This window comes from Schistocerca americana, chromosome 2, assembly GCF_021461395.2.
Source record: "Schistocerca americana isolate TAMUIC-IGC-003095 chromosome 2, iqSchAmer2.1, whole genome shotgun sequence".
NCBI lineage: Eukaryota > Metazoa > Arthropoda > Insecta > Orthoptera > Acrididae > Schistocerca > Schistocerca americana.
The window spans coordinates 809,590,502-809,611,964 of NC_060120.1; the positions used below are offsets into that span (position 1 = coordinate 809,590,502).

Consider the following 21,463-nt stretch of genomic DNA (forward strand, 5'->3'; position numbering starts at 1 on the left):
AATGAATTCACGGTGTTCTTATTTCAATTTCCAGGAGTGTAAATGAGAATAATGTAGAACATCACAATCAAGTAAAGAAACAGACACAACAGGAAGGATGACATGCTGACTCCTCGTGAGGACGCTGATGACAATGTTGTCGAGCGCCCCAAATCCAAACTCATCATCATCATCACAACAGCAAGCCAAAGTACAGCAATGAGAAAAACTGAAGACACTCACATCCAGAAAAAGGGGGTATAACAGCGAGACACGATCCGTAAATGACAGTAATGCCATTAACTAGAGAAATAACAATGGAAGAAGGAAGGAAGATTGGATTTAACGAATTGTGTCAAGGATGGGACAGGAATTCGGCCGTGCCCTTTCAAAGGAAACATTCCGGCATTTGTCTGGTTCGATTTAGGGTAATTACGGAAAAGAACAAGAACAGAGAAGATGGATAGCACGGGTAAAAAGAAAAAAAAGACCAACTTTCTTAAAACTTTCGACGTACCTGGAGCAGGAGGAGCGTGGAATGAAGTAACTGTTTGTGAGAAATTTTACTGGAAACCATGCCGAGCTACAACTGAAAAAAAAATCCATACCACTAGGTACGTACTTGCCAGTTGTTTTACATGCAGGAATCGTATGTGACTTACTATGGAAGATACAAAAATATAGGAGTTATTCTCTTCACTAGTGGAAGTGTTTTGTTTCCTTGTCGTTGTGAATATCTACAATCGTAATGTTTCACACAAAAGAAGCAGATTTTATTTCCTAGAGAATGTAGCAAAAAGAATGAAAACAAATAAGAAAGCTGTGACTTCAGTTTTAGCGCAAGAGTATAGTAACAGGAATAAAAACAAAAGAAATAACTTCAACAGTCCGCGAATTGCGACGAAATCCTTCATAGGGCAGCACCCATGACATCGCACCTCACTGTCGTGTGTTTAGATTTTTTTCTTCATCCATATGTAGTGTAAAAATAGAGCAATATCAGTGATTCGCTTTGCTGTCTTAAATTATCGCTTCTCCACAGCCGTCACATCATCAAAATTTCGGAATATCTTACACTTTTTCGCCTTCATCTTCAACAGATTAACGTTAATTGCATTAGAAGAACTGCAAGAACTACTGTACCTGGGAGTAAAAGCTGCTGGCAGTCTGCAATTGGCATTCATATTCGTAGCTTGTAAAGTTCTTGGCTCCTTGAAGGCATAAGATGTAACATTTCAAAAGTACAACAGACGGTTTCTCACAAGGGCAACAACATGTTTTCTACGTTAACAGTACGGGTTATTGTCCTTTTAACAAACCTTGCTAAGGTGGTTCCTCCTCCAAAAATTTACTCTAACAACCTAACACGCTGCCGAAGATAGTCTAAGATATGTGTTACAACACTCAATCGTTCCTTACCCCACACGATGCCAAATTCTCACTGTAGACTTAATTCAAGAAATATTTAACATCCGTCCTTTCAGACAACAATCACTGGGTTACAAACAGACTGGCTTTTGGATTGGTCCATTAGTCTGCTCCTCTTGTTTTACTTGCACTCTGCTCCTTGATGCGGCCGCCTGGCATATCTTCACGTTGCTGTTGTTCATGCTAAGTTTGCGGTGAAGCAATAGAAAACTTATGAGCAATTTTGGTAAGGCAGAAACTCTTGCAGGAGTACTCTACGAGTTTCCTCTAGAACCAGAAATAATTGGCTCAAGCAAATTTCACCTCATCGGGTAACGGATGCTTACAAACGGAAGTGTAGACCGGATGAGAGGACTATACTGTGGTGGGACATGCTAACTTTTAGGGAACATTAGTCTGAATCACCGGGTCAGGTAAACTAGTTATAATATTAGAACAATTATAGGCATCATGTACCTGTTAATCCATCCTAAACTGATTAGGACTTCAAAGGCCTTTTGGCGCCTCCATATATCTTATTTATGCACAGTTCTGCAGAATATATGACTTCTTGTGTAGGAATTCCAAATTGAAGAATCTTTGCCTATTAATTAATCACGAATTACGCATATTCGTGGGTGGTGTGTGATCAGATATGTTGAATACCCTGATGCATTATTAAGTTTTGAATTGGTTGCTTTGTCTCTTCTCTCCAGACAATGCAATTTTTCTTAACATCTGTCAATTCTTAACTTTTAAACAGTTGCAATTGTAGTCGTGACACCCTACCTCCGCACGACACTCTCAGGGAAGCGACCTAGAATCATAAAACGTTTTGGGATGCTACTAAAGACAGCAAAGGACTTGGAAGAGCAGTTGAATGGAATGGATAGTGTCTTGAAAGGAGGGTATAAGATGAACATCAACAAAAGCAAAACGAGGATAATGGAATGTGGTCTAATTAAGTCGGGTGATGCTGAGGGAATTAGATTAGGAAATGAGACACTTAAAGTAGTAAAGGAGTTTTGCTATTTGGGGAGCAAAATAACTGATGATGGTCGAAGTAGAGAGGATATAAAATGTAGACTGGCAATGGCAAGGAAAGCGTTTCTGAAGAAGAGAAATTTGTTAACATCGAGTATAGATTTAAATGTCAGGAAGTCGTTTCTTAAAGTATTTGTATGGAGTGTAGCCATGTATGGAAGTGAAACGTGGACGATAAATAGTTTGGATAAGACGAGAATAGAAGCTTTTGAAATGTGGTGCTACAGAAGAATGCTGAAGATTAGATGGATAGATCACATAACTAATGAGGAAGTATTGAATAGTATTGGGGAGAAGAGGAGTTCGTGGCACAACTTGACTAGAAGAAGGGATCGGTTGGTAGGACACGTTCTGAGGCATCAAGGGATCACAAATTTAGTATTAGAGGGCAGCGTGGAGGGTAAAAATCATACAGGGAGACCAAGAGACGAATACACTAAGCAGATTCAGAAGGATGTAGGCTGCAGTAGGTACTAGGAGATGAAGAAGCTTGCACAGGATAGAGTAGCATGGAGAGCTACATCAAACCAGTCCCAGGACTGAAGACCACAACAACGACTAAAGATCATAGCTCAGTGACCGCACAATGTGTGTTTACTTTGTCGTCTATGCAGGTGATTCGTAGGAACCTCAACAATCCCACTGTTGGCTTTGAGGTCTGGCTGGCAAGCGATACCCCACTAGGCGAGTCAGCGGTACAGATTCTACCAGTGACCCCGTCCGAGGCGTTGACCGCATTTGGGGTAAATGTGTAATAACTAGCTGCCACCGCGCTTCCGTGCGTCGCGCCCGCGTCTGAATTATGCGCTCGTGATTTAAAACGCGTCGGTGTCGGTGGCGAAGACGTATGGCGCCGGGCCCGCTCTGTCCACAATAGCGGGCCTAATTTACCGGCCTTGTTGCCGCCGCCGCCGCCGCCGCCGCCGCTGCCGCCCGTGTTGCTGCGCGGTGACATTCCAGCACGCGCCTCCGACTCCAGAGGGTCTGCGAGCTCGCGAGCCATCTCGCGCTGTGCTGCAGAAGGATATAATGTTAGTTTTACCTTTACATCGGTTTAGAGGCCATTTGAGACTACACTATAACTCATTTGGACATTAGAAAGGTGTGGTGTGCATACTGTAAGACCTTCAGTACACACACCATCAGATTATTTGACTTGTCGCTGTAACGAAGTAGGCGAGTGTCAGCAATATGTCTCGTGGTCTTATCGTGGCGTGTTCATCTTCTGCCGTTAGGTCAGACGATAGAAATGCCACTTGCACGCTTAGAGTAGCAGATTGACGGTGACCAACTTTAAACAGAACTTTATTAATTTTCACGCACATTTATTAAAATAATAACAAGCATAAAAATTACTTAACTTGGTTCTGGATGCTATTTACAATTGACAATCTGAAGTTCCTTTGGTATTGGTACGTTAATCTTATTCTCACATATATCTCTGATACTTGACAGAAGTGTCTATACATTTATCTTCATAGCTATGTACAGGAATATGGTAATCTTATTAGGAGCAGACTGAAACTTGACTACAAACTGGTGCAGACAAATGCAGACTGAATAATTGGAGGTCTGCACACTCGTTATAATACCTCGCTCGTTCATATATCACTGCGCGAGTGTGATCCGCGAGGAGAAAAGGTTCCACGTTAGCAGCAGTCTCATTGGCTGCGTTACATATTAATACACGGATCGGATGAAGCAGAATTTGGTCCGTCTCTATGGCAGCACCATCTCGTAGTGCGGAGACGGACGAGCGCTGCGCCTGCGCTGTTGTGCTTAGCGGGGCGCGCTCTAGTACGAAAGTTGTGTACGCGCTGACTACGCGGAACTGTGTACACAACAGAAGGAAAATCGGTAGTGGACCTATCGAAGTAACATTGAGCCATTCATGCACAGCGACTTTGACCCACCCGAATAACCGTGCGCGTTAGCATGCCACTTCCGGAATTTGGAGAGATATCTCGAGGGGCGGTTGAACGAAAAGAGGCAAGAGGAGAACGTTATAACAAAAAGGGGTTACTGAAGGACGGTAGGATGGGCTTTCTGTGGTTGACTTAATTATTGTTATTTAATTAAAGGATTATCATGCTAAAGGGGCTAAGGGACAAACTGTACTTTCTAGGTATTGTGTACCAACAGAGAGGTAGGATGTGGATTTAGGAGCGATGTCCCATTGGAGTGAGGAGTGCTATTACTGTCTCGCTAAAACAAGAAGAGTTTCGTTGATTCCGAACCGGACGGCTGGTCGGAATAACCTAGATTTCAGAGAAGTGATTCATGCGGGTGCATCAGCCAGGGTCCATAGCTCAAGACAGAGGTCAACAGAGCTGATAGCAGCCGTCAGACCAACTTGAAGCTGACAAATGTCTGCAAAAGTATCGAGATCGGCGACTCGTAATGTATTAATAGCTCTGGCACAGTAGGCATTTCAAAGAGTTATCCTGAAACCCTCACCAGCGTGCATGTCTGCATCCTGGCCGCAGCAGACCTTTTTTTCATGACGACTCTATTTACTTGCTTTGTTATTCAGACACTGTTCTGCAATAGCAGTACAAAGGGGTCACTGAAGGACGGTAGGATGGACTTTCTGTGGTTGACTTGATTATTGTTATTTAATTAAAGGATTATCATGCTAAAGGGGCTAAGGAACAAACTGTACTTTCTAGGTTCTTCAGAATAAACTTTATTGAAATAACTTGCACAAAAATATGCACGAACTCTTCATCAACACTTGGTCATTGACTTTAGGAATGTAAGTTATCACTTGACACGATCCAAATATATCAGGCCGGCCGTTGTGGCCGAGCGGTTCTAGGCGCTTCAGTCTGGGACCGCGCTGCTGCTACTGTCACAGGTTCGAATCCGGCCTCGGGCATGGATGTGTGTGATGTCCTTAGGTTAGTTAGGTTTAAGTAGTTCTAAGTCTAGGGGACTGATGACCTCAGATGTGAAGTCCCATAGTGCTTATAGAGCCAAATATAACAAATAAACACTGACTTTTCTAAATAAATTTGTACTCAGTTCACTAAAAAACGTCCTGTAAGATTTCTGTATTCAGTAATCATTTTATTGTTCAATTTCGGCACAATTCATAGTAAAATTGTGCTCCTAAGGTAGATATTCCATCATACTTTTGAGGTTTCTTTTCCACCAGTGGCCTTAATGAATGTGATCGCTTTGAAATCTTCACTTCGCCACCCTTTTTTCAGCACTCTTTATCACTTCCCAGCCCTCTAATTCACCAAATGTCTTTATGTGAATTACCCCAGGCGTGGTGATTTTAATCCATGACCTTGATAGAATTAATGATCAAATCAGCTGGTTCCTGAAAGTCCATAAATTAACTGCCTTCGTCTGAACACCTTTAATTGCTCGCTGTGGTGCTTATTACGTCATCAGGAACAAAATCCTTCCTCACCTTCGCCCTTTTTTCAATAAGGGCGAAGCTACGGTCAGAAGACAAAAAGCTGTAGCCAGAAACTAAATATTTGTGTTCTGTTGACCCATAGGCACCAGGGCCAATCAAGAACATATAACAAACATCAGGCTCCGATTTTCGTTTTCAGTGCTGCAGTTATCATTCCATATAACGTGTTCTTTCTTTGACGTGACATACAGAACAGAATTGAGTACTTTAAAGAGACTGTTCTGTTGTCTGCGCTCCTACCACCTACACTTCCATGCTAAAAACACATACTTACATCACTTGTGTCATGGATATGGAGGCCAGAGTTATAGCATGGCAGTTGTCCCATTTAACACAGGTCTGAATGCGTTAGAGTGGGGACAAGCAATGCCTGCTGAAGGTCCACTGACAAAGTACAAACATCACTTCCGGATGCACATGGATCTACACTGTCTTTTCCCCTATACATTCAACTGTCTTTTCAGATAACATATGGTGCAGTTGCAATAGTCTTTTCGTCTGTGGAGAATCCCTTGTGTTACCTTTGATATGCATATTATATAGGTCACGCTTCTTAAATGTGTCTGTTCTAGGACGCCGAAAGCTCAGATCTGGAAAACGACGCAAAAACATTCGTTTATAAGGTAACTGACGCACTCAGATTTATGGATATTTAGCTTTAAAAGCCTCGTGAAGTCTATTAATGTTGAGGTCTGGAAAAAGACATTCTTTGCTTGACATCTTTCGGGAATAGTAACAAGCGTCTCTTGTATTTGTTCCTTTGATCTGGCTTCTACCATGATCACGCAAGTACTTGCGAACATCCTCCAAAGTATCACCATTCTTCTTCTTTTTTCAAGTTTTCAATTTTTGTTTTCTTACTGACAACAAAAAGATCCACGAACTTAGATTACAGACTAGTTTATACTTTCCCGCATCCTGGGGCGCATGGTATCAGTATATTAAAGCGCTCTGCTGGCAGCTGTCTTCAGTATTCTTTCCATTTCGCCTGCGACTCACAGGAGTAACGTGAATCAACCCCATTAGAGACGTCCCTTATGCTTGTTCGTTATCAGCATAGAACTGTTCACAAAGTCATTCCTTCATATAGGGTGCAAGTGATGTGCAATCTAGATGGTAGGTTACATGGATTCTGAGAAGACAATGACAGACAATAAGACAATTTCCAAATGTAAACAGTAGCATGAACCAACCCCATTACGAAAGTCACTTGTGTTTGTTCATTTACAGCACACAACTGTTCACAAAGTCATTCCTTCATTTGGGGTGAAGTGGATGTGCAACCTAGATCCCAGTTACACGGATTATGGAAAGACAGTGTCAGACAATAACACATTTTCCGGATGTAAACAGTGGCAGAAGCCTAGAACCAGAAATCAAGTTAACCTCAAAACCTACATCACTGTTTGATTTAATTTTTGTGGGTATTTCTTTTCCACACTGTGTACGATAAGATTTATCACTCACTCTTAACTCAGATTCACGTTTTTTTTGGAGTTACTACTTTTTCTATTACTTCCCTTTGCTGAATTACTCATATTGTTTTCACTATCCATTACGCCGTCAATGAAGACATGCGACAGGAACAAGCGCAACTTTATACTCCCTATGCCAGTATAGCCAACTCGTGTAACACATACTGCACTTACCCCAAGTCATAGGAGTTACCTGCCGGCCCTGGTGGCCGAGCGGTTCTAGGCGCTACAGTCTAGAACCGCTTGACCGCTGCGGTCGCAGGTTCGAATCCTGCCTCGGGCATGGATGTGTGTGATGTCCTTAGGTTAGTTAGGTAGCAGTTAAGTCCCATAGTGCTCAGAGCCATTTGAACCATAGGAGTTACCTCTCATGCCGTCTACTGGGCTTCGTAGCACCTACAGCAGCCATGACTGGAGATAGCCCTTTTAGTATGTAAAAGCCCCGTTCCCATACCATCTAACTAATTAGAAAGCACAATTTACGCAAAATTGGCGTGTAGTCCCTTTAGCATGATAATCCTTCAGCTAGGCCTACTAATATCCAAAAATGTACAAGAATTTAAATTCCTAGCTATTGGTAGCATAATACACGACAGTGAAATCCAATAGTTTTGATTAAAACTATATTTCTGTGACAAATTAAACTCTCGTCACTATAGTAAAATATTATCACTTATACAAATTTGATTCTACTGGCATTCTGTATTAATCTTCTGACCATTAATGATTAATGTCTACCTTCCATATTCGTTTTTACGTTAAACATTCATTCTCTCAACAAAACATGTTATAACTTAATTATTATTGTAACTATACATTACTTATCTTTTAGTTATTCAGCTTGGTAGAGTGCCTTTTCGGCCCTTTTTCATAACTGAAGCTAATCTGCTGTTTTATCATTATGAAATCTATGATTTACTTTTTACGTACACATCGTCGAAAAATTTCATCGGTATGATTAAAAATGTTTTTTGGACACAAGCAAATTTAATTTTCTTGGTACTGAGTTGTTATTCGTAGCTTTTTTCCATTTTCGGGCTGCAGTTGTGGCAACAATTTGTACATAGGAATGCACATGTGCAAGATAAACTATGACTACATTACTAGATGTGACGGGGGCCGGGGCCCTGCAACGAACTTGTGACGTCACATTAGTTCCCTTGTCCGACATGCGTCGTGAGCACTCGGCTACGTCCGGGGCCAGGCGGGAAACCAGTATATGAATGAAAAGATACCCACAGAACTCTTAAACTTTGTCACGTGTTATCGAGAGTCTGACTCTATTTAAACGCGCAGCTACGAAGTATGAAAGAGTTGTGAAATAGTAACTCGCTGAAGTTCTTAGGACCTGTGGTGTCACGTGCTGTGATGCACCCCACAGGGCCCGCGCTGGCTGGGAGATGTGGCGGGGTCTGGAGGGGCTGAAGGACGTTGGCCACCATTCCAAGGCAGACTACACTAACAACTACTTGCTCGTGCAAAAGACCACGAACAACAGGGAAAGTACTGTTACATGTAAATATCATCTGATTCACTCATTCTGGTCTCAGCCGCATTTGCAGTACGTTCTATTCTTTTAATAGTAAAGTATACGAAAAGTGGACAATTCAGTCAAATTCAAACTTGCTCTCTGAAATACTGAACAGATTTCTCGAGTGAAGTACACGAATATTTGAAACAGAGCTACTGGAATCTATAGCGGCAAAAATGGCTAAAAATACACCTAATGAAATCATTCCATAAGACTACGTTTTTAATTATCCAAAAGAAGTGATGGGCATGTCCATATAAGTACCGTATAAAAGATAAAGCTAGAGCATATGGCGATTCGTTTGCTGAAGATGAGCCACAGAAGAATTGCTAAAAACCCTCTGAGAGGTGTTCCAAGTTCACTCAAAGAACAACAGCAGGGAAAACGCAGAAACAGGTAGACTAGTGACAAATACAGATAAAGAAATAAATAAAGTGTCGATCAAGATTAGCAGACGTGGACAAAAGCAGAATTCTGAAGGTGATGAATAGCAGCTAAGTAAACAACTCAAAAAATCCTGTTACTTTAAATTTTTCGTCTCAGGTGTTGTATGTACATTATACACTCCTACTCTCTCTCTCTCTCTCTCTCTCTCTCTCTCTCTCATTTTTATAGCTTTTTATAGCAATATGTCTGTCCTATTTTTCTTCCTGATTATAACTATAAGATTTGAATTTTTGGTGTACTAGGGAGATTTTTCTCTCCCAGCGTTACTTTTAATTTTGCAACCCAAGGCTCTCCTTTTTCTATGCAATCCTCCTTTTTTCCCTAATATTACGTAAATTTTTGCGCATTTGAAGTATTCACAATGGTTTCCGTTAAATGTTGCTAATTTTGCCTTTTCCTAACTTTTTAACCTGTTGCTGCATCTCCGACCGCCAAATTAACTAGTTCTAGGTGCACTGGTACACGTCCCACTAAACGGATCCTGCCACAGAGTCCAATCGTCTTGCACATCGAACGTTAGTAACTGATCTCTCGTATTACCCTGAAAATTACTTTTAGAGTACCACGCTGCAGATGATAAAATATCCTACTTGTTGATTTTCGCTACGTCCATCCAGTTGCACTCCTGGACGATGTTGTTCTCCAGACAGTTTTATAAGCTCCTGTCTCTATTCTTACTAAATTTTATAAATGAATTTGTTTCGCTGACAGAAACTTAGTTCGCACTTGCTGGTCTACGTTTCAAATGCAGCGAGTAATTTCCCGTCCTTGTAGCTTAATTCCTTCACTTTTACCACTATGTCGTTCATAATTTTTTTTTTTTTTTTTTTTTTTTTTTTAGAGATTTCTTTCTCGCAAAGGTAATTTAACTTTCTTTTAACAAATCTTACACCAAATTCTGTGCTAAGTAGCCTACCATTCTTCTACGTTCTCCTTTCTTTCTTTTATGTTCAGTACTGTTTTAACCTCCCTCTTCAACATTTAAACTAACCAGTAGGCATGATAAAGTCACTTAATATTTTACCATCTTCCCAATCCCTGGCTGCTGAATTGTCGATGTCCTTACTTTTTGTACATTGACGATAAAGGTTTATTTCTGATTCTGTCCCTTTATTTCTAATTCTAATAACACGGTGAAAACTATTTGTAATGCAAGAATGACAGTCTATAATCTTTTCTTAAAGACAGTTGACGCTTTATCCGGAGATAGTGAGGCAGTATTCCTCCAAAAGCTTGCGACGTACATTTTGCATTTAATTTCGTAACATTAGTGTGAATCATAATTATTCATTTTTCTACGTCCTTCATCATTTGATCGATTTTTTCTTCAGTAGGCCTGCTGAATAGACATCCCTTCTCATACAGGTTTCCGACCATCTTCTCATCTTCTCATGTCTCTGGTCTCTCCTCCGTGCTAAATGAGTGCGTTTAACATTCTTTAATCTATAGTTCCCAGTTCTATGCAGCTATATTTATTCTACCGTTATGTCAAATCACTTTTCTTAGAAACCATTATTTTTCCTAGTTTTTTCGCATTTCTTTCTTAACTTTTTCTAGTTTCTCTTGTTTACGTGCCATGTTAATTCCTCTCGTAGCGGATTATCCCTTTTCTTATCTACAGCATTGACACAGAGCATTTGTTCGTAATCTTTTTTACCCCTATTTACCGTATATCTTAATATCGCGTGATGTTTCGTGAAATCTGCTAAAGATTAAAAATTAATAAAACCGGTGGCAGTAGCCTGGAGGAGATAATAAAAATACTAATTCGGAAAACTTTGACAGGAAGGCTCTTCATTCGGAGTTCATCTACCAATGAATTCTCCTTACGACATACATTAGTATTCAGCATGTGCTTGCCAGGTTCCTAATACCTCTGAGGGGGACTGCCCGCTTCCAATTCATGTTTACGAGCAAACACTGCTATAACTAACACTCAGAGATAAACCCTGCCCAGTACTAGACAGAGGAGCGGGCTCACTAAAAGTTCTCTGTTATACGACTGACGCGTCGTTATATTTGAAATGTCAGACAGGAAATTTAAGGGTCACACCTCCGTAGCGTGGAGCTCGAAGCGCCAACGTTCTCTTCAGGCGTACTCATGTGGGCGAGGCCGGTATTTTAGAGGTGATAGACCACTCTGTGTTGATCGGAAATCAATTATAGTCGAGATTAATGAGACAGAGAGTGGGTTGAGAGAGTATTCTCACGCTTGTGACCTCTGTCACTGTGCAGACGAAGAGGGCAGGACGCACCGCTGTTTCTTTCTACCCCCGCACACCAAAATATTGTAAAGATGTCATGAGATTAAATAAAAAGTTTCCCATTTGAATATGTGAAACTGTAGCTACATCTCATCTTGCACAGTGTGTAATGTCTCACAATTCTCGTTGTCGCCAAACAAAACTTGTAGTAGCTACATATTAAACGTTTCCTTCTCACAGAAATTGCTTACTTACAACAGGATATTGAAGATTTTCGCGAGAGCACTTGGCTCTGGTTTGGTACTCATCTGTAGGCTTCTGTAGACATGTAAGGGCAGAGAGGAAGATTATGAACGAAATACGGGGTGCCTAGAATAATCTCAGTTAACTTTTGTTATGTTACAGATTTCGATAATCCGTCTTCACCTAATCAGATAGTCACACTGCCCTCACATAACAATGACCAGATGGGTCAGTATAATCTAATCAATCGCCGGAATAAGGACAGTTCTAGCTGAACAAAATCGGTAATGTAACTATATCATTGGTGTTACACCAAGCTGCATATGTTGAATGATACACTAACAGCATGTTTACATCACTTACCAAGGTTAATTATTTCGCAGAGGTAGGAGATAAGTGAACAGCTTTTATTGTACTTCACAGACTGGCGTGCAGAGTAACCAATATCTAAGTAAATCAGGTTTATTGGGAGGTACATCGTAGTTTATTTACGGTGTATTAGTTGTAAAACATTTTCATTGTTGAATCGTTACTTTGTACGTTGTTTTACATCTACAAGGATTATCACTCTTGAATAAGTAGTTTGTATGGATTAAATTAATGAAAATGTTACGATTAAGTACCAAGAGCATCAGAAAGAATCACAAAATCGCTTACGGGTAGGCGTCATTCAGTCTGTACCATCTTCATAAATATATCAAATATGCTTCGCGAAACCGATCTGTCCAAACTAAAGATCAAAAGTACTAACACCACAACGAAGTGGCAGGAATAGCGATGTTGCAACGACTGCGTTATTCAACAACCTAGTCCTCTAAAAATTCAATTATAACTATCTTATGAACAACATTCTGTAAATGAACAAATTTGGTACAGCTCCTTCCGAGATACTTCCCCCTATCGCCCCCCTCTCCTCTCCCTCCGGCGTCGCAAGTACGCACGTTCTCTTGTTCTCCTGACCTTCACCAGCATAAACAATAGACATAAGTTCCATTACTCACTCAGATTCGGAAAGCGGCTGGAACTGAGAAAACATTTTACCAATTACAGTGATACTGCGTAATATGTTGCCTGGCGCATTACTCAGTCCATCTGAAGAACAGAAAAAATAAAGTTTACATGCCAGAATGCATCTAGCACTCTTCATCGGAATGTGCACTGATTTGAAACTTCCCAGTAAATTAGAACTGTGTGCTGGATCGGAACTCGAATCCAGAACGTTGCCTTTCTTACTGACATAAATATTCAAGCAAGATTCACAACCCTTCCTCACAGTTTCAAATATGCCAATACCTGTCTCCCACCATCTAAACTTTCCGTGGTCTAGTACTTATCCAGCACACAGCTTTGATCTACTAGGAAGTTTCAAAAGCTAAACACATTTTTCAAAATATTGTTCTTTGTGCATTCCTACGTAAAGATATTAAAATTACGTAAACATTCTAACCAAAATTATTAGTACTGCGCTGAAGCAACTACAGTCTATCGTATGGGTGTAATTTGTCGCTAAATGGGAGTATAGTACTACGATTCACTCCCGAATGGTAGGGTACACTAAGCGTGTTGTTTGCAGTGCAGTTTTGTATTGCTCGTCGTGTGGTGGAGCCTCTAGCCACGTATTCTCTACCGTGAAAAAATCACATACTGTAGATAGCTGCCGCGCGGGATTAGCCGAGCGGTCTCAGGCGCTGCAGTCATGGACAGTGCGGCTGGTCCCGGCGGGGTTCGAGTCCTCCCTCGGGCATGGGTGTGTGTGTCTGTCCTTAGGATAATTTAGTTAAAGTAGTGTGTAAGCTTAGGGGCTGATGACCTTAGAAGTTAAGTCCCATAAGATTTTTTGTAGATAACTTCGCAGTCGGATCTTCAAATGGGCGAGGGTGGATTCTATGTAAAACTGCAGCTAAGCGGTAAGTTTTAGGCATTATCATCTAGGAAGTTAGCTACCCCGAAAGAAATAAGAAAGGGAGATTAGGCTTTAATATGCCGTCGCCGACCCAGATCTTCACAGGCGAAGTACAAACTCGGATAGGACAAGGGTGGGGAAGGAAATAGCCCGTGTTCTTTTCAGAGGAAGCATCCCACAATTAGCCTCAATGGATTTAGTTAAGGCAAGGAAAACCTAAACCTGTATAGTCGGCCCGGAGCTCGACCCCGTGACTTCCAAATGTGAGGCCAGTGTCTACCTCTCAAGGCAGCATCCCTGATGAGAAGGCATTATTATTTTGAATGCATTTGGATCACAAGAAGAGTCTGCACAATAATCTGTTGTAATTCATCTTTGTAAAGAAACTGTCAATCAAACGAAATCCCATGATGCTGAAATTGGTAACGAAGTATCACCTCCAAGCTGAGCGGGAAAAATTGTCAGTTCGTTTATCCTTTGGATGTACACCGTGTAAACGTGATCTGTAATTACAATTAGACAATTTACTATTCATCATGTCTGATACATGTTTCAATGCCAACTGCGTGTAACTGGTGCTTAATATCAAACAAAGGTTTGTGGGACGCCTTGGAATTGAGGATGATCCGGTATTTTTTTCAGTTCGATTCTCTCTGTAACTTCTGAACTAGACAGAGATACTGAACGAGTTCTGTCATTTAGGCCACAAGTGCTCTAGGAGTTTCCATCACAGTATTTTCAATGTTCTTCGTTGAATCTAATCATGCACGTTATTATTATTTGCTATGTCCGATTGTCCACCCCTGTTCTGATTTAGCAATATTTGGCTGCGAAGTGGAGGGAGGTGTGGAGGTGGTCGCGTAAAGTTCCTAATCACCAGACTTTACACCAATATCGTTGATTAAAGTCTAAACATCACCAGTATGTCTACTGGAGTGATGATATGTGGCGAAGTTGATGGCGCATCGCCGATTGTTCGGGGACGTTGAAGTCGGTGTACCTACCGGTGATATTAGAGGGATACGGACTATGTTCTGGTATGGACTATGTTCTGTTACCGAGGTCTTTCCTTTTGTTTTACACCGATCTACTTAGAAATTTATTTTAGGCCTACTACATGAGCCAGAATCGATCATACTATAATTCTGTGCTGCATTCATTCGCCGGCCGGTGTGGCCGAGCGGTTCTAGGCGCTACAGTCTTGAACCGCGCGACCGCTACGGTCGCAGGTTCGAATCCTGCCCCGGGCATGGATGTGTGTGATGTCCTTAGGTTAGTTAGGTTTAAGTAGTTCTAAGTTTTAGGGGGCTGATGACCTCAGAAGTTAGTCACATAGTGCTCAGAGCCATTTGAACCATTTGTACTGCATTCAAGCTGTGTAATATCAAATGCTAAATGGAGAATTAGACCACTAAAATACTGGAAGGTTACGCGGCCCTCCTCTAACTAGGCACTTACCCATTTCAGCCAGTTCTGAAATGGGGAATGCCAGCTTTCTCAATGCAAAGGTGCTATTGCTGAAAATGTTAGTGCCTTTCTTGGAACGATCACATTCAGCTTGAAACAGTCTGTGCTGATTACTATACTAAATCCACTAAAAACTTTTTACTATTTTTATGTCGTGTTGAGAGTATAGCTCATAACCAGAGGTGAATCGTAAGTTGGCAATGAGCGAGCGAGGGCAGATTATTGCATTTTCTTCACGTGGAGCGAGCAGCTGATATAATTCTTCACCACCTAAATGTATTTGTTTCTTCTCGGCCGTCTCTAGAGACAGATGGAACACACAATGTGAGTGTTCCTGGAGAAGATCGCAGTAAGAGCGAAGGTGAGAATTTGACGTCCAGTCGACACTGAGGTCATTGGTGTACAAGCTCGGATTAGATTTCAAAGGAACCATCCCAGAATTTGCCTTCAGCGATTTAGGGAATTCACGGGAAACATAAATCTGGATGGTCGGACAGGGATTCGAAACATCGTACTGAATGCGAGTCCAGTGTGCTAACCACTGTGCCAACTCGTTCAGCTGATGCAGTAACATGACGGAAATGTTGTAGTGATGAAGTTTCGTATAGTGACAGCACGTTATGCCTGAACATTTTAAACTGATAGACACCTTAATATGGAGCATCTGAATGTAAGTATATATACGACCTGATCAAAAATATCCAGACACCTATTAGTTGACATTAATATAGGGTGAGTCCACCCCTCACCTTTGTGATGGAATGAAATCTGCTGGAGACACTTTCCAAGGCTTAATGTCTGTGGATGAATGGCACCCCATTCTTCCTCGAGAGCCAAAACCTGAGATGATAGTGATCTTGGACGCTGATGTCTGGAGCGAAATCGACATTCTAACTTATCCTAAAAGTTTTCCATTGGTCGAGACTCTGGTTGGGTCAATCCTTTCCAGGAATGTTGATGTACACAGACCATTACCTCACACATACAGCTTTATGACAGGCTGCACTGTCACGCTGATACAGTCATCGTCTCCAGACTGTTCCTCTACCGCAGGTACCGCACAATACTGTAAAATGTGTTCACCATCTTCCGTATTTGGCGTTTTCTTAAGCGCAATAAGGGGCCATACCCCAACCATGGGAAATATCCCAGACCTGAACACCACCTCCTCTTTACTTCACGGGTGGCACTACACATGATGGCAGGTAACGTTCTCCAGATATTCACTAAACGCAAAGCCTCCCATCAGATTGCCACAGGGTTTAGTGTGATTCATTACTCTAGACGACTCGTTTTTCTAGTCATACACTGTCGAGTGGCGTCGCCCTTCACATCACGCCAAGTATCGCTTAGCACTGACTTCAAAAATGGGTGCCATACGAGGAATTGCTCGAAAACTGTACCCCATCTTTTTTTAACTACCTACACACAGTCATGTGCGTAAAACTTCTCGTAGCACTTGGGAACTCGCAAGTGTTTCCTTCCCCTGATTTATGTGATTTTTTATAACCATTCTCCACAATGCTCGGCGGTTGCTGCCTATCAGTACATGACGTCTAACTGATACTGGTTTAGCTGTGATTGTTCCTTCGCGTTTTCACTTCACAATCACATCACTAACAGTCAACTTTATCAGCTTTATAAGGACTGAAATGTCCTTGGTGAATCTGTTACTCTTGTCACATCCAATGACTAATCCATGTTCAAAGTCACTGAGTTCTTTTGACTGAACTAATCTATATTACAGCTTCTGTGCTGACAACTCAATAATCCTTGCCTCCTTTTATGCTGTTGGCTCCACCTCTCATGACATCTAGTGATCAATTCCACTTTACATGGGGGTTTTTATCAGATAATGCAAATTTGAAAACTCCAACTGATTTATTCATTTAACGTACAGATATGGTTGTGGTATCGTTTTATAGCAAAACACATTAAGTTCTTTACCTGATAGCTAAACGGGTTCAATGGTTCAAATGGCTCTGAGCACTATGGGACTTAACATCTATGGTCATCAGTCCCCTAGAACTTAGAACTACTTAAACCTAACTAACCTAAGGACATCACACAACACCCAGCCATCACGAGGCAGAGAAAATCCCTGACCCCGCCGGGAATCGAACCCGGGAACCCGGGCGTGGGAAGCTAGAACGCTACCGCACGACTACGAGAAACAGGTTCAGTGTGACATCCATTAGTTATATAGCACACATCCCATCTGAAACCGATATCTTGCCAAACTTGGCACAGCATATCAGGTATGACCTGTCCAGTTGCGAGGTATATTCGAGCTCTGAGCTCTGTTAGAGAAGGTGGTAAGTCAAAAGATGTCAGATCCGATGAATGTGGGAGCCCTGCAATTGCGCACGTCGGCCCATCCAATTACCTGAAAGCAGAAATTCAGGAAATCAGGCAATACAGTGATAGTGTGGTGGCGTGTCATCTTGTATAAACTTTACACTGCATTATTGCTCATGAACGTCAACCTGGGGAATTGAAAGATTTTACAGCTTATCTAAGTGCGCTATTCCGTTGCTAGTTTTTTGGGAAAAGGAAGGTCTGTAAACGTTGCATTTCCTCAATGAATGAAGCACAGTCCATTTTGAGCTATCACGTTCGTGCTCCAGGGACTTTCGTGGATTTTTCGCTGCCCCAAATCCTACAGTTGTGTTTGCTAGCTTTAATACTTTAAGTGAAAGATAAATTTTCCAATGGAATCTTCGTCCAACTGGTGTAACATTTCCACACAGAAATCCTTACGAATAATCTTACCAGTGTCTTTTAGTCCTTGCACCATTGTAAACTAGTATGGTTTGAGATGCAACTTTTTTCTTAAGGTAGGTGAAACAGTGAATGTGGGACATCCAGCTCTCAAGGAGCACATAGGGTCGATTTTGTAGGACTGTTCACAAAGCTTCGATCTCACTTGCTCCACAACATTGTCAGACGCACGGCGACGACTTGAGGAACTGTTATGTCTTATGAAACATCCAGTTTCAACGAAACACTCCTGCCACTCGTAAATAGTACGACTATTGGCAGAATTTTTCCTACTCTCTACGAAAGTTACATCGCACAGCTGCTTCAGACTTTGATTCTTCAAACCAAACCACGTAGCGAGCACTCTCGGCACTGGTAACGGCAGCCATCTTTGCTGCAACTACAGCTAGCGCTTGCAGTGGCGCGATTCTGTGCTAGCATACCACGTGAATCAAAACTTGACCTATTTTCTTTCAAGATGACACTAAGACCAAGTCAGTCTGTCATACCAATAAGGATGCATCCTGTATATTTCATCTTATGTACTTTCACCTTAAGCCTAGTTTACACGACGACATTGGGTTGCGCCACGCGTTGCGTGGAATGGGTTGCACGCAAGTGGTTTCATATATGACTGTAGACATGGCGACACTAGTATACACTTCTGTTTCGTGGTTTTGTGGGTCCCTGAGTTGTGTCTGAAATGAAAGTTTTGGCAGCTGCACGCCGCACGAGTTGTGTTGGAGTTGAAGCTTGTTGCATGGAACAGCTGTATAAGGGAAAAGTAAGAAACGCGTTTAGATTGGTGACTGGATGAAGAAAAGACGTCAGCTCGGTTGCTCAGCATCCTTGCTGAAATAATTTATAACGGAAGATCCAAGAAGTTCTTTTAATTATCTTAGAATGTCACCAGAACTGTTCACGTTTCTTCTAAACAGAGTTAATTATGCGATAAGGAATAAAGGTACTGTAATGCTTGAAGCACTGTCGCCAGAACGGAAATTACACATCATATTGCGTGCATTACAATCGAGAACACTCGGCATGCTCTAAGATACGGCTTTAGTTGGTGATGGCGCTATTTCAGTAACACCAATAATTATCAACATTAACATTAGCAACAATAATTACTCGAAGCAGCCCGCATTAAGAAGAGAATGGTTTGCAAACTACTCTCTTGAAGATAGATCTTAACAGTGGCAATATTTCAAAATTCTAACATATTTGAATGGGGAGCACTGCAGCGACGTTTTAAATATATGAATATTGAAAAAGAATGCAGCATCTTGAATTTGTATAGCCTTCCCTACTGTCAACAATATTCGTTAACAAAGAGTTGGCCAACTCGAACAGTGGGATTTTAGTCTTAGTAGACGAGAGCATTGCCACAGCTAGAATTACACTTGCTTGTATTTTTCTTAATTCAGTTGTATAAGTGGTCCTAACTCTAATTTTGCCCTGCAGCTCAGATATTGTCAAACCATCTATGTTATGATCGCACATGACAGTCTCAGCGGCAGCAATATGTTCCTTATTTTTGTAATCAGCATCACTGAAATCCCACAAACACCTATGCAGAGCATAGATATCCAAAAAGCGAACATAATTCTCCGTTCCCCACTTCATATTTCAGTTTGTCTACACTCTACGAACACGCATAACCTCAAAACTCGTGCAACTAGTGTCGCCAAAGTTGGAACACGCCGAAAGTGTTTAGTTTCACCAACGAGTTGCGCAAACGCGCGGCGCGCATGCGCAGTGGCAGGTAGCGCAGTTGCCTGCAACCTCGTGTCGTCGCGTAAACAAGGCTTTAGTCTCCCTCGTTCTGTATGAAATTATGATGAATACTAGCGCTTTTCTGTTTCAGGGCGGTGTGATTCGGACACGGAGTCCGAGCCGGGCATCCCACTGAAGCGCAAGCAGCGGAGGTCGAGGACCACGTTCTCCGGAGACCAGCTGGAGACGCTGGAGCGCGCCTTCCAGCGCACGCAGTACCCAGACGTCTACACTCGCGAGGAGCTCGCCCGAAGGACCGGGCTCTCGGAGGCGCGCATACAGGTTTCTTGCTGGTGCATCTGGTCGTGCTGTATCAGCTGCGCCTAACTTACACACACCTCTTGTTCTTGCACTGTTAGGACTGATTTCATACGTTTCATTCCAGCAAACCAAATACAGGGTGTTACAAAAAGGTACGGCCAAACTTTCAGGAAACATTCCTCACACACAAAGAAATAAAATATGTTATGTGGACATGTGTCCGGAAACACTTACTTTCCATGTTAGAGCTCATTTTATTACTTCTCTTCAAATCACATTAATCATGGAATGGAAACACACAGCAACAGAACGTACCAGCGTGACTTCAAACACTTTGTTACAGGAAATGTTCAAAATGTCCTCCGTTAGCGAGGATACATGCATCCACCCTCCGTCGCATGGAGTCCCTGATGCGCTGATGCAGCCCTGGAGAATGGCGTATTGTATCACAGCCGTCCACAATACGAGCACGAAGAGTCTCTACATTTGGTACCGGGGTTGCGCAGACAAGAGCTTTCAAATGCCCCCATAAATGAATGTCAAGAGGGTTGAGGTCAGGACAGCGTGGAGGCCATGGAATTGGTCCACCTCTACCAATCCATCGGTCACCGAATCTGTTGTTGAGAAGCGTACGAACACTTCGACTGAAATGTGCAGGAGCTCCATCGTGCATGAACCACATGATGTGTCGTACTTGTAAAGGCACATGTTCTAGCAGCACAGGTAGAGTATCCCGTATGAAATCATGATAACGTACTCCATTGAGCGTAGTTGGAAGAACATGGGGCCCAATCAAGACATCACCAACAATGCCTGCCCAAACGTTCACAGAAAATCTGTGTTGATGACGTGTTTGCACAATTGCGTGCTGATTCTCGTCAGCCCACACATGTTGATTGTGAAAATTTACAATTTGATCACGTTGGAATGAAGCCTCATCCGTAAAGAGAATATTTGCACTGAAATGAGGATTGACACATTGTTGGATGAACCATTCGCAGAAGTGTACCCGTGGAGGCCAATCAGCTGCTGATAGTGCCTGCACACGCTGTACATGGTATGGAAACAACTGGTTCTCCCGTAGCACTCTCCATACAGTGACGTGGTCAACGTTACCTTGTACAGCATCAACTTCTCTGACGCTGACATTAGGGTTATCGTCAACTGCACGAAGAATTGCCTCGTCCATTGCAGGTGTCCTCGTCGTTCTAGATCTTCCCCAGTCGCGAGTCATAGGCTGGAATGTTCCGTGCTCCCTAAGACGAACGTCTACCTGTTGGGACACCTTCGTTCTGGAAATCTGTCTCGATACAAACGTACCGCGCCACGGCTATTGCCCCGTGCTAATCCATACATCAAATGGGCATCTGCCAACTCCGCATTTGTAAACATTGCACTGACTGCAAAACCACGTTCGTGATGAACACTAACCTGTTGATGCTACGTACTGATGTGCTTGATGCTAGTACTGTAGAACAATGAGTCGCATGTCAACACAAGCACCGAAGTCGACATTACCTTCCTTCCAGTGGGCCA

At 42.2% G+C, this 21,463-nt stretch overlaps 1 protein-coding gene across 1 annotated transcript in view; it reads left to right on the forward strand.

Moving 5' to 3' along the window:
* LOC124594453 (protein gooseberry-neuro-like) overlaps positions 1-21,463 on the forward strand; it is a gene marked incomplete at its 5' end in the record, with an annotated part of 291,184 nt that overhangs the window by 166,979 nt on the left and 102,742 nt on the right. The window contains one exon of the mRNA XM_047132829.1: positions 19,758-19,948. Coding sequence (XP_046988785.1) covers positions 19,758-19,948 — 191 coding nt within the window. The remainder of the gene's footprint in view (positions 1-19,757; positions 19,949-21,463) is intronic.